Source organism: Chanodichthys erythropterus, chromosome 24 (genome assembly GCF_024489055.1).
Source record: "Chanodichthys erythropterus isolate Z2021 chromosome 24, ASM2448905v1, whole genome shotgun sequence".
Taxonomy (NCBI): domain Eukaryota; kingdom Metazoa; phylum Chordata; class Actinopteri; order Cypriniformes; family Xenocyprididae; genus Chanodichthys; species Chanodichthys erythropterus.
In genome coordinates, this window is record NC_090244.1 from 3089176 (window position 1) to 3103363 (window position 14188).

At 39.9% G+C, this 14188-nt stretch overlaps 2 protein-coding genes across 7 annotated transcripts in view; one reads left to right on the forward strand and one right to left on the reverse strand.

Annotated features, from left to right (window-relative positions):
- The window catches only part of neo1b (neogenin 1b), a 157419-nt gene that overhangs the window by 61945 nt on the left and 81286 nt on the right, over positions 1–14188 (forward strand). For 3 of the 6 annotated variants that reach the window (XM_067378883.1, XM_067378884.1, XM_067378885.1), the window contains exon 1: positions 11709–11845. The exons of 1 other annotated variant lie outside the window; for it this stretch is intronic. In XM_067378883.1, the coding sequence (XP_067234984.1) occupies positions 11782–11845 (64 nt within the window). In that variant the 5' untranslated portion in view covers positions 11709–11781. Of the gene's footprint in view, positions 1–11705; positions 11846–12664; positions 13005–14188 lie in introns of those variants that run through there. 2 more of the 6 variants (XM_067378887.1, XM_067378886.1) reach the window with 2 other exon arrangements.
- Positions 4314–9452, reverse strand: LOC137015554 (uncharacterized). Its single transcript, XM_067380602.1, has 2 exons — positions 6110–9452; positions 4314–4516 (listed from the first exon to the last, which is right to left on the reverse strand). The coding sequence occupies exons 1-2, from the start codon at positions 9450–9452 to the stop codon at positions 4314–4316; spliced, it is 3546 nt and encodes a 1181-aa protein (XP_067236703.1).

Consider the following 14188-nt stretch of genomic DNA (forward strand, 5'->3'; position numbering starts at 1 on the left):
TCATGAGTGGACACGCCCCCTACTGCTGATTGGCTTACTCTCTCTCCTCCCCCATCATGAGTGGACACACCCCCTACTGCTGATTGGCTCACTCTCTCCTCCCCCATCATGAGTGGACACGCCCCCTACTGCTGATTGGCTCACTCTCTCCTCTGCCATCATGAGTGGACACACCCCCTACTGCTGATTGGCTCACTCTCTCCTCTGCCATCATGAGTGGACACACCCCCTACTGCTGATTGGCTCACTCTCTCCTCCCCCATCATGAGTGGACACGCCCCCTACTGCTGATTGGCTTACTCTCTCTCCTCCCCCATCATGAGTGGACACACCCCCTACTGCTGATTGGCTCACTCTCTCTCCTCCCCCATCATGAGTGGACACGCCCCCTACTGCTGATTGGCTCACTCTCTCCTCTGCCATCATGAGTGGACACACCCCCCTACTGCTGATTGGCTCACTCTCTCTCCTCCCCCATCATGAGTGGACACACCCCCTACTGCTGATTGGCTCACTCTCTCTCCTCCCCCATCATGAGTGGACACGCCCCCTACTGCTGATTGGCTCACTCTCTCCTCTGCCATCATGAGTGGACACACCCCCTACTGCTGATTGGCTCACTCTCTCTCCTCCCCCATCATGAGTGGACACACCCCCTACTGCTGATTGGCTTACTCTCTCTCCTCCCCCATCATGAGTGGACACACCCCCTACTGCTGATTGGCTCACTCTCTCTCCTCCCCCATCATGAGTGGACACACCCCCTACTGCTGATTGGCTCACTCTCTCCTCTGCCATCATGAGTGGACACACCCCCTACTGCTGATTGGCTCACTCTCTCTCCTCCCCCATCATAGGTGGACACACCCCCTACTGCTGATTGGCTCACTCTCTCTCCTCCCCCATCATGAGTGGACACACCCCCTACTGCTGATTGGCTCACTCTCTCTCCTCCCCCATCATGAGTGGACACGCCCCCTACTGCTGATTGGCTCTCTCTCCTCTGCCATCATGAGTGGACACACCCCCTACTGCTGATTGGCTCACTCTCCTCCCCCATCATGAGTGGACACACCCCCTACTGCTGATTGGCTCACTCTCTCTCCTCCCCCATCATGAGTGGACACACCCCCTACTGCTGATTGGCTCACTCTCTCTCCTCCCCCATCATGAGTGGACACACCCCCTACTGCTGATTGGCTCACTCTCTCTCCTCCCCCATCATGAGTGGACACGCTCCCTACTGCTGATTGGCTCACTCTCTCTCCTCCCCCATCATGAGTGGACACATCCCCTACTGCTGATTGGCTCACTCTCTCTCCTCCCCCATCATGAGTGGACACGCCCCCTACTGCTGATTGGCTCACTCTCTCTCCTCCCCCATCATGAGTGGACACGCCCCCTACTGCTGATTGGCTCACTCTCTCTCCTTCCCCATCATGAGTGGACACGCCCCCTACTGCTGATTGGCTCACTCTCTCTCCTTCCCCATCATGAGTGGACACGCCCCCTACTGCTGATTGGCTCACTCTCTCTCCTCCCCCATCATGAGTGGACACACCCCCTACTGCTGATTGGCTCACTCTCTCTCCTCCCCCATCATGAGTGGACACGCCCCCTAATGCTGATTGGCTACAAGTGTGTTGTGCTGCTCCTTCCAATCCATTTTCAACAGCGTTTCTCAGAAATCTCTTACTGCACCTTTAAGTGACATCAACACAATTCATATCTAAATGATATTTGACACTTTGACACTAAATGACACTTTTGATTTGATATTCTAGATGTTATTTAAAGCATGTTGCAATGCGTTTGCTAGGGTTGCTTTACAGTTAATATACAGATTTAGGTGATTTTTATTAATGTTATAACGCTATGTGGTTGCTAGGGTGTTCTGAGTGTGTAGTCTATTTATTTATTTATTTTTTTTTTTGTCCTAAGCAAGTACCAATATGGTTTCTGGGCTTTTAGTGTGTTTCTATGGTGTTGGCAGGTTGTTCGGAGTGTCCGCCAGGACTGTGGTTATTAGGGTGTTTTGAGTTAGACAAGCCAAAGAACAATGAAGAAACATCTTGAGGGAGTTTTGTACTCAGATATGGTGATCATCCTCGCCAGGCCATGAGAAATGTTTTCTCATACTATGTTTTGTGCTGCTTATTTGCATGCACACAGTGCAGCTCTAATGTATGTCCATATTTATCCTCCTCCTGTAAAAGTTTCTCTCCTTTCATTAAGTTCTACAGCTTCACATCAAAGTCTTGCAAACGCTCAGTAAGTCACGTCTGACTGCGCTCAACGTTTTACTGGGAATTCAATCAAACCTAACATTTCTCGTTTATGTGATTTACGAGTGGACTTAAATTAGTCGTGAACATTCCAGGTTCCTCGACGTGTTTCTGATGTGTATTTTTAGATTTTTCTTCCTCTTCGGTTAAAAACAAGCATTAGTTCAAGTGTTTATGCGTGTAGGTTTGTTTTCATGTGTGAAAGCTCACATCTATGATTCTTCACACGGCATCTCTGTGCTTACAGAGCGTCCCGTTTCTCTAGCATCCCATCCTAGAAGCATCATGGCATTCTGATCCACCTATAGACTGTAGCCATAGACAGCATATTTAATTTGATGTGAAGACTAGACTGAGAGTCTATATGGACCCTTTTGACACTTCCAGGGTTTGTCAAAGTTGTGTAAACTTCTATAATGTTGAACAGAAACTACAATATAATCATATTTTTGCATTCCCATTTGATTCAGTAGCAAAATTAATAATCCACAACGTTTCTATGAGTTTCCAAAAGAGGAAAAAAATATTCAGTCATTATATTAGAAACACTCACACATCACTGTTAACTAGTTTCTATAGTTGAATGTACAACCGTTCGGAACTGCTGGTTCTAGTAACAATGTGCTGATTAGCATCTTTGAGCTAGACTCAAAAGTATCTAAAATCATCACGACCGAAACATGTGGTCAAGTTTCGGTAGTGACTAGGGCTGGGTAAAAAAATATATGTATTTCTCAATTTTAACTGATTCTCATTTTTACGAACCGATATCGATTCTTAAATCCCAAGAATCGATTAGTCTAGTCTGTTTTCAGTTGATGAATGAACAGAATATGTAGCGCCTCCCATCCAATAAATCACAATAATCTTTTGTTACTTTTGATATGAAGCAAAGTCTCAGATTTCAAATGACGTCCATCTTATTATGAGATTCAAAAAATAAATACCGTTTTGGCGCTGTTTAATGTGGCGTGACGGATCGCTTTAGCGCCTCATTTAAAGAGAAGCATGTGATCATCCTCTCCTCCGCTTTAATACCAGTTACAGCGAAATAAACATGAACATCTGAAGGTATGTTAAAATATACAGTACAACTTACTGAAATCCGTATCATGTCTCGTGTAATCGCTCAATCAGAAAGACGTCACTAAAACGGCTTGTAAACAGTGTCACGTGACGTCACATTTACCTCAGAAAAACATATTCAGTGACCATAAACTCTAGAGAGCATCATTCTGATAAATATAGTTATGCACCGTTACATATTGTTACGTCCCTCGTTAATTAGATGTAGTTTGTCTAGGAATATTATCAGACATAACAAAACAGTGGCAATGTGTGTATAATGGCAGTAACAGGATGGCAAAAAGAAAAGGGACAGACAAACCAGCAATTTCGTTGCTAAGGTTTAATTTCAGTAAATATAAGTGAAGTAATATAATAATAATAATAATAATAATAAAGTAGATATTTACAATATATACAACGTAACAAGAATAAACAAACAGCAAAAGATCTGGAGGAGAGGAAGGAGTGAGAGAGTGGAGCTTAAATCAAAGAACTAAGTATAACAAAACAAAACTAACTAAAGTTAAAGGGCTAAACTAACTAACAAAAGAAAATGCAGAAAGAAACATCTTCAACGTTCAAAACGCTATAACTAAACCACGCTGTCTAACCAAACAAAACATACAGAAATAGCACCACTCGTTAAGGCTAGTGTGTCTAATACATATTTCTTCTGCGTGTGTAAATGTAGGTCGCGACCTGCTTACCTGACTCGCAACCTCTCCAGCCAGGCTACATAGCTTTAAAACAGAATATGAGATGAAGGTTTCACGGGTCAGCTTTGAACCGGAACATGAGATGAAGGTTCCGCGAATACAGCGGTCATAAACAATCGGCATCCTAGATAAAGCATGTATCGAACACACGAGCACAAACGAACATAAGCACTCCCAACACAAGAGAAACTGACCCAACTGCAAGGTAATAACAGCAGTAAAGTCGCAAACACTGATCAGTCTCTCAAACTGGTCTCTCGAACGAGAAAACCATCCTCACAGAGAATGTCCTATCTCCCCAACCCAGAGTCTGTTTTCGAGCTGCCGCCATTGAAGTTTTAAGCTGCTCCCAAGCCGCTCCGTAACCCACGATTGGTAGCGCGATCCCTGACGTCAGACCCTTACGCCAGCAGATTGACAGACGGATCGTCCAATCAGAAGTCACACCTGAAATCGAGTACAGACACGCACATATATGCAGCGACATGAAAAAAAAAACAATTACATAGCGCAGCGTACGTAACACTCTCCCCCTTAAAAACTTAACATAAAGCAGCTTCATACTCTAGATAAAGTATCAGCAATGATATTTTCTGAACCCTTTTTATGCTTTATGATCAAGTTATAATTCTGCACAATCAACGACCAACGCATAAGACGTTGATTGTGATTGTACATTCTACACAAAAACACCAAGGGATTGTGATCCGTGTACACAATAACAGGCAGAACAGATGAACCAACGTAAACCTCAAAAAACTGTAAGGCCAGGATCAAACCTAAAGCTTCCTTCTCAATGGTAGGATAATTTCGCTGATGTCGGTTGAATTTTCGAGAGAAGTAACAAATTGGATGCTCAAAACCAACGTCATCTTCCTGGAGAAGAACAGCTCCCATGCCTACAGCACTAGCATCCACTTCCAATTTAAAAGTACGTGTAAAATCTGGGGCAGCGAGAACAGGTGCACTAGTCAGCAACAACTTTGCACTGTCAAAAGCATGCTGACACGCATCACTCCAAATAAAAGCATTTGATGGGCTTAGCAAACTGGTCAAAGGATGTACTACAGTTGAGAAATTTCGGCAGAAACTTCTGTAGTAACCAGCCATTCCTAAAAACCGACGTAACTCTCGTCTTGTCGTTGGAACGGGAAAGTCAGCAATAGCAGATACTTTGGCACTAACAGGACGGACTTGACCTTGACCTACTTCTTTGCCCAAGTAAGTAATCGTTGCTTTACCAAATTCACACTTGGCCAAGTTAATTGTCAAGGAAGCGTCAGCTAACCTTTTAAAAAACTGTCCGAAGAACAGTCAAATGCGCAGACCAATCAGACGAATAGATAACTAAATCATCTAAATATGCATTACAGTTCTGAATTCCTGACAGTACAATGTTTACGAGGCGCTGAAATGTGGCGGGAGCATTTCGCAGCCCGAACGCCATAACCCGGTACTGTAGGAAGTTATCCGGAGTAACGAAAGCTGAAATTTCCGCAGCTCGAGCGGTCAATGGCACTTGCCAATACCCTTTCAGCAAATCTAATTTCGTCACGAACTTAGCAGAACCCAAGTTATCTATACAGTCTTCCATCCTAGGAAGAGGATAGCTATCTGGTACAGTCACAGAATTTACTTTTCGATAATCTGTGCAAAACCGAAATGTGCCATCAGATTTCGGTACAAGAAGGCAAGGTGAACTCCACGGACTGTAGCTAGGTTCAGCCAAGTTGTTTTTTAACAAGTAATCCACCTCAGACTTCATCACAGAACGCTTGATATTGTTCACTCTATAAGCATGTTGTTTAATAGAAGAACTGCACGTCACTTGGATATCATGCTGTAACACATTAGTTCGAGTCGGAACATCACCAAACAACATAGGAAAATCTCGAATTAGTCTCATAATATCCTGTTTCTGTGACCCAAGCAAATTATCAAGGTTTTCTGGCAAGCTTTTTAAAACTTCAGAATTTGAAAGTCTACCACACGTTGACAAATCATTACGAAGTGTAACACCATCGTCAGTATAACACTCACCAGGAGATGGCAGCAGAACCTCATCATTCACTGCAGTGGAGTCAGGCACAGCAATAGCAGCAACGGCTAAAACCTCCGTAGGAACAGCGACTGGCTTTTCTTGTTCCTCCAAAAATTTCTCAGGTACCTTACGAGAACAATATGATTTCAACATGTTAATATGACATGTTCGAAACTTTCGTTTGCGATCAGGCGTGTGTATCACAAAATCAGTCTCGCTCAATCTCTTAGATACCCTGTACGGACCAGAAAAACGGGCGGTCAAAACTGAACCAGGTACTGGTAACAGTACTAAAACTTCGTCACCGGGTTGAATCTCACGCACAACAGCTTTCTTATCGTACCGTTTCTTCATGCCCTCCTGAGCAATTGACAACGATTTTTGTGCAAATGAACACGCATTATGCAATCGTTCCCGAAATCGGCTGACATAATCCAGCACATTTTGTTCGGTTGGCTTTTTGTCATTTAACATCCTGTCCTTCACGACTTTTAGCGGACCTCGAACTGTGTGACCAAAAACTAAGTCTGCAGGACTAAATCCCAGAGATTCTTGAGTTGCCTCACGAACTGCAAATAGTACAAGTGGTACTCCCTCATCCCATTCTTTCCCAGAGCTTAGACAATACTTTCTCAACATCGACTTTAACGTCTGATGGAAACGTTCGATCGCACCCTGACTTTCAGGATGGTAGGCGCTCGAAATTCGGTGCGTGATGCCCAAGGTTTTCAACACTTGTCTAAAAACATTAGAAAGGAAATTCGTCCCCTGATCTGTCTGCACGACTTTTGGCAACCCAAAGGTGGAGAAGAATTTAAGCAAAGCTTTAATAACAACAGGTGCAGTTATTTTTCTCAATGGAACAGCTTCTGGAAAACGTGTCGCAGAACACATAATGGTTAACAAAAATTGATTTCCTGCCTTGGATTTCGGCAACGGACCAACACAATCCAAAATTATGTGTTCGAACGGTCCGCAAATGACAGGAATCGGAACTAACGGAGCCGGTGGAATCTTTTGATTCGGCTTACCCATCACCTGACATTCATGACAAGTACGGCAATGCTGAGATACATCTCTCTTCAAGCCAGGCCAAAAGAAATGTTGGAGGATGCGGTTATAGGTTTTTGTCACGCCTAAATGACCTGCTAACTCGTGATCATGTGCCAAACTCAACACTTGTTTGCGGTAGGCAGTAGGCAAAACGATCTGGCACACAACCTCCCACTCATTCTCCCCATCTGAATTAGGACGCCATTTCCTTAACAGTAGCCCATTTTCAATCACGTATTTTACAAAACTGGTTTTATCAGAGTCTGTACTTTCAGCAGCAGAAAAACATTTAGTCAGTGACACGTCTTCTCGCTGTGCGATCTTAATCCGTTCATGAGAAAACGGTTCAACTAACAATTCAGACTCAGCGGAATATTTATCATGCTGAACATCATCCGCGCCCTTCTGATCTGACCCTGAACTTTCTTCAGTGAACACCGGTGACATAAAAGTGTCAGACAGAACAATGTCATCTCCAATTCTGCGTTTTTGCGCACGAGTAACCACGCTAGCAGCAAATACATCTGGAAAATGATCAGCGATGTCATCCGCATGGATAAAACAGTCAGGTTTATCAATAACTTCTGGCACAGGTGACACTTTACCTCCTGCCAAATCATTTCCAAGAATGAATGCCACACCTTTGACAGGAAAGGAAGAACGTATACCCACCCTAACGAAACCTGAAACCAAGTCACTCTGTAAGTGTATCTGATGCAATGGTACCTTAATTACGCCCATTTCAATCCCTTGCACTAGTACACTTGACCCACAAGATGTCTGTTCCGACAACGGAAGTACATCAGATATTACAAATGATTGAATTGCTCCCGTATCCCTCAAAATCTGTACCTCTTTCTGCTCCTCAGGTTTACCATTTACGGAGATTAACCCCTTCATCAAGAATGGCTTAAACCCTGCATCAATTTCATCCTTCTCTAGAACAGTTTCAGACCCAGCCTTCACAAAATTAACAGGTTTTACCTGTCCTTGCTGGTTTTTACGTTTAAGCATCAGGCAATCAGAAATAACATGCCCTACCTTGTGACAATAGAAACATTCTCGTGTTTCTTTATTCTGTGGGGAACTACTTTTACTACGGGTATTCGAATTTTGAGTTGAAGCCGAATTCAGTGCTTTCTCTGGCCGACCTGAAACAAACACACTCTTATGCGTTAACACATACTCATCCGCAAGAATCGCGGCTTGTGACAATGACGTAACTTTTTGTTCATTCAGGTATGTGACTACTCGTTCCGACAAACAATTCTTAAAATCTTCTAAAAGCATTAGTTCTCTCAACGAACTTAAATCTTGCACATTGTTAGTAGACAACCATTTATCAAAAAGAACTCCCTTCTCCCGGGCGAATTCCACAAATGTTTGCTGAGCTACCTTCTTATGGTTCCTAAAGCGTTGCCGATACGCTTCAGGTACCAACTCATATGCACGAAGTACAGCATTTTTTACGACATCATATCGCAAGCTTTCCTCTAAAGATAGCGCAGAGCAAACTTCCTGTGCTTTTCCAACGAGTCGACACTGTAGTAACAGACACCAAACCTCTTTCGGCCAATGAAGTGCAGCAGCTACTCGCTCGAAAGCAGCAAAGTACGTGTCCACTTCGGATTCTCTAAAGTGAGGCACCAAAGCGATTTGCTTACTAATATCGAATGTAGTGGTCGAATCACTCACAGAATTTGCCGAATTTACTGACGCAACAACAGGGCTAACAGGATTAAGCCGCGCAGTTCGGTCAGAGACAGCCTTCGCTGATTCTAACTCGAGCTGTCGCAATTTCACCTGCGTCTCTGCCTCAATTTCCATTTTACGGATCTCTAAGCGTAACTTCATTTCAGCTTGGCGCGTCTCAGCTCGCTCCTGCACTTCCATCTGGAGTCGGGCTATGCGAACCTTAAGTCGCGCGTCACCCCCAGACTCTACGGAAGACGGAGACAGTGGGTAGAAGGGCGGTAAGACAGCCTTGGGCTCGGCCTCCGCCTCCACCTCAGCATTCTCACCTGTTGCCTCCTCCAAATTCCCCACGCTCGGCGTACGCTTTTCCACAGCCGAAGTGTCAGCTCGCTCACTTTCCGCATCTGGAAATAGAAACACTTTTAATTCGACCAAACGTTTCAAAATCTCATTCTTAATAATACGCTTTAGAGACTGCCTCACCACAGGAATGCGATAGTGGTCAGCTATCTGCAGCAACTCATCTTTTCTACATCGCTCAAACACTTGCAAAGTTGGATTAGCAACAAATGATTGCAGGTCAAAAGTACTCATTGTGTCCAATTATCACTATACACTTCACAATACACCAAACAATGCCCTTTTCATTGCCATTTCCTGCACCATACAAAAACACACACATACAACTATCCTCCGAGATATTGAAAACAATATAAAAACTTGAGATCCCTTCCCCAAAAAGAGAAAAGGGATCCCGGACGAGCCCCCAAATATGTTACGTCCCTCGTTAATTAGATGTAGTTTGTCTAGGAATATTATCAGACATAACAAAACAGTGGCAATGTGTGTATAATGGCAGTAACAGGATGGCAAAAAGAAAAGGGACAGACAAACCAGCAATTTCGTTGCTAAGGTTTAATTTCAGTAAATATAAGTGAAGTAATATAATAATAATAATAATAATAATAAAGTAGATATTTACAATATATACAACGTAACAAGAATAAACAAACAGCAAAAGATCTGGAGGAGAGGAAGGAGTGAGAGAGTGGAGCTTAAATCAAAGAACTAAGTATAACAAAACAAAACTAACTAAAGTTAAAGGGCTAAACTAACTAACAAAAGAAAATGCAGAAAGAAACATCTTCAACGTTCAAAACGCTATAACTAAACCACGCTGTCTAACCAAACAAAACATACAGAAATAGCACCACTCGTTAAGGCTAGTGTGTCTAATACATATTTCTTCTGCGTGTGTAAATGTAGGTCGCGACCTGCTTACCTGACTCGCAACCTCTCCAGCCAGGCTACATAGCTTTAAAACAGAATATGAGATGAAGGTTTCACGGGTCAGCTTTGAACCGGAACATGAGATGAAGGTTCCGCGAATACAGCGGTCATAAACAATCGGCATCCTAGATAAAGCATGTATCGAACACACGAGCACAAACGAACATAAGCACTCCCAACACAAGAGAAACTGACCCAACTGCAAGGTAATAACAGCAGTAAAGTCGCAAACACTGATCAGTCTCTCAAACTGGTCTCTCGAACGAGAAAACCATCCTCACAGAGAATGTCCTATCTCCCCAACCCAGAGTCTGTTTTCGAGCTGCCGCCATTGAAGTTTTAAGCTGCTCCCAAGCCGCTCCGTAACCCACGATTGGTAGCGCGATCCCTGACGTCAGACCCTTACGCCAGCAGATTGACAGACGGATCGTCCAATCAGAAGTCACACCTGAAATGGAGTACAGACACGCACATATATGCAGCGACATGAAAAAAAACAATTACATAGCGCAGCGTACGTAACACATATTCATTATAATTTTTAATGTTCTTCAATATTTAATGCATGTTTGAATAAATCAGTTATGACAGCCGTGATTTAAATGTTTATATTTAAAAAAAACCGAATTGGAGTAGAAATATGATTATGTAATTCTAAACTTTATTTATAATAAAAACATCATTGAGTGTAATTTAAGTGTTTGTATATAAATAAGTTAATTTAACCTTCAGTATTATTATAGTAGTACCAGCTGACTCTCATGTGTAGTTTACAGCATTAGTTGAGAGATTTTTCCTCATGTACTGTAACTGAAATACTACATTCAAAATAATCGAAATCGAATCGAAATCATAATCAAATTGAAAGCATGTGAAAAGTAATCAAATCGAATCATGTAAATTGTGTCAATACCCAGCCCTAATGAGAATTAACTGCACAATTACTAGAAATGTACACCATGGATATTATACGTACAATTTATTTTTTTTTTCAAAATGTGTCCAACTCTGACTGAACCAATTCTGTAGAATGGCTCATATTCACCTTGTTTTTGCCTATTACCCTGATTAGAGTGTTTTATAATAACAGAACGATCAACACATTGAATTTTCTGTATGTTTTAACCTCACAGTTACGTGTTTGTATCAAATTAAACCTGCCGTCAACTCCAACTAAGGTCTTTTTTCCTTGCGTCTCTGAACTTTTCAGAGCCCTAAGGTGTGTTTAAAACGGTTTGCCTGCTCGCGGTTTCACCTCCCACGCAAGTACGAGAAGATTGAGGTCATGAACACGACTAATGTCATAAGGGTGTGAGGGACATTGATTGTTTCCTGATTGGTGGGATTTGACGGGTCTCTGATGTGTGATTGGTGCAGAAGCGCGTTTTTACCGAGCCCGTTCAGCTCGATAAACCTCTGCTCCTTCAAACCTGATTAAATGAGTTTACCCTGATTGTTTATCGAGAACTATCGGCCCGGCTGCTGGAATTCCCACGGGTGTGTTGAGCTCATAGAGATGTGCCCGAGAGAGAGGGAGGTAAATTGAGTCAGGAAAACTCAGACGACTTGAGGTAATTGTGTTCCATAAAGTGTGCTTAACGGTTTAATGGTTTTAGACGCTCTGTAGTCTTCGATGAGCCGCCTAGAGAGCCTAACTCTCATGCTAGCAACCGAAGTCTTGCATTGGCAAGTCTCAGGTCAGTCTTGACATTTCTAATGATAATCTCCACCTTTATTTTCTTCAAAGCTTGGTTGGTGTTTTTTAATTTAATTTTCTCATTCATTTTTATCTCTTCTTTTTTGTTTTATTTTGTATTTTATTATTATTATTTTCATTTACTTTTATCAATTTTATATATTTTTTAAAAACATTGTAAAAACATGCTTTTATTTTAATTTATAGCCTTTTATTTTATTATTATTATTTTAATCATTTCATATTTTTAATATTTTTTTAACATTGTAACAATGCTTCCCCCCCCCCATTTTATTTTGTATTTAATTATTTTTATTTGTTAGATTTTTTTTTTATCAATTAATATTAATTTTTAAACATTGTAACAAAGTTTGGTTTGTTTAATTTTTGTTTTATAATCATTTTTTATTTTATAATGAATTTTTTTCACATTGTAACAAATAATATTTTTTTTGTTTGTTTCTTATTTTTTAAGTGGTTATTATTTTATTTTATTTTAATGTTTTGTTTTGTTTCGTTTAGTTTCGTTTAATTTAATTTTTGATCATATTCACAAAACTTTCATGGCCCCCAAAATATTTAGTTGAATGTATATGTGAACAGTCAATATATCAAAGAAAGAACAGAGCGTTTTATTCTAGCCTCGTTCATTCTTTTTTATCAACACTTTAAAAATAAAAAATAAATAAAACTGGGGGAAAAACCCCTGAGAAAATCCTTTTTTTTTTTTTTTTTTTTTTTTTTTTCCAAAGACTTTTTCTGGATCAGATACAGAATGATTTTAAAAATACTGAGTTAAGTATAACTCAAAACTGATCCTGGTTCAGATTCTCAGCCAACTCAATTTGTAAGTAGAAAGACTGATCCTGAATCAGGAATACATCATCTTCCAGTTGAAGCAGATACGTTTGACCTTTAGCTTTCATGATCTCATCTCACCGCCCGTCAATCAGATCCGAACACGAGCTTCAACCTAACATCAAGCTGCTCATCTCTACGTCTGGAGATGATCGTGACCTTTTGTAAGATCTGGCCTGTCAGCGGCCTCCATCATGGAGTTTAATGATGACTGGATGATCTCTGCACCTCATGTTCTCCATCGTCCTTGACTTCCTGCTGTGTTCGTCTCCACTTTAATGAGCTCACCTTCAGACCGGCAGGTATTAAGCATCTTAACGTTTTAATTCTGGCCCGTCCTGTTTATTTTGCTGTGTTATTCAGGATATGAAAAGTCTAAAAGTGGTGTTGTACTTGGATTCTTACCCAGACAAATATAATATGGGCCATATCCTGTACTTTGATGGTTTATATCTTTATCAGATTTTTTTATTTTATAAACTATTTTTGATATATTTTTCTATAATATGTATTTTTTATTTTATTTTACTTCCTTTTATAATATTTGCAATATTTTTGTTATTTATTATTAATACATTATTATTAATGTTATTTTATTTTTATTTCATTTTACAAGGTTTGTTTCATAATTAAAATTTTCAATTTTAATATTTATTTGTAATATTTTTCTTCAATATTGTTTTATGTTTTTTTTCTATTAAGGTTTGTTACTACGGAAGAGGATTAGGGCCAAGTAATAATAAAAAAAAAAACCATTTCGAGATTAAAGTTGTTAAATTTCGAGAAAAAAGTCGAGATAAAATGTTGAGAATAAACTTATTAAATTACGAGAAAAAACTCGTTAAATTTCAAGAAAAAAGTCAAGATAAAATGTTGAGAATAGTCATTAAATTATGAGAAAAACGTAATTAAATTACGAGAACAAATTCGTTAAATTATGAGAAAAATTATAAATTTCGAGAAAAAAGTCGAGATAAAATGTTGAGAATAAAGTCATTAAATTATGAGCAAAAAGTCGTTAAATTACAAGAACAAATTCATTAAATTACGAATTTGTTCTCATAATTTAACGATTTTTTTTCTTGAAATTTAACGACTTTTTTCTCGAAATTTAACAACTTTAATCTCGATGGTTTTAATTTTTTATTATTTCTTGGCCCTAATCCTCTTCCGTATGTTTCACAATTTAAATTATTTCAATTTTAATATTTATTTGTAATACTTTTCTTTAATATTGTTTTATTTTTTATTTCATTTTACAAGGTTTGTTTCATAATTAAAATTACTTCCTTTTATAATATTTATTTGCAATATTGTTCTTTAATATTATTTTATTTTTATTTCATTTTACAAGGTTTGTTTCATAATAAAACTGATGTAAATTTTAATATTTGTAATATCTTTCTTTAATATTTAAATTTTATTTTACAAGGTTTGTTTCGTAATTAAACTGATTTGATGTTTAATATTTTAACAATTTACAATG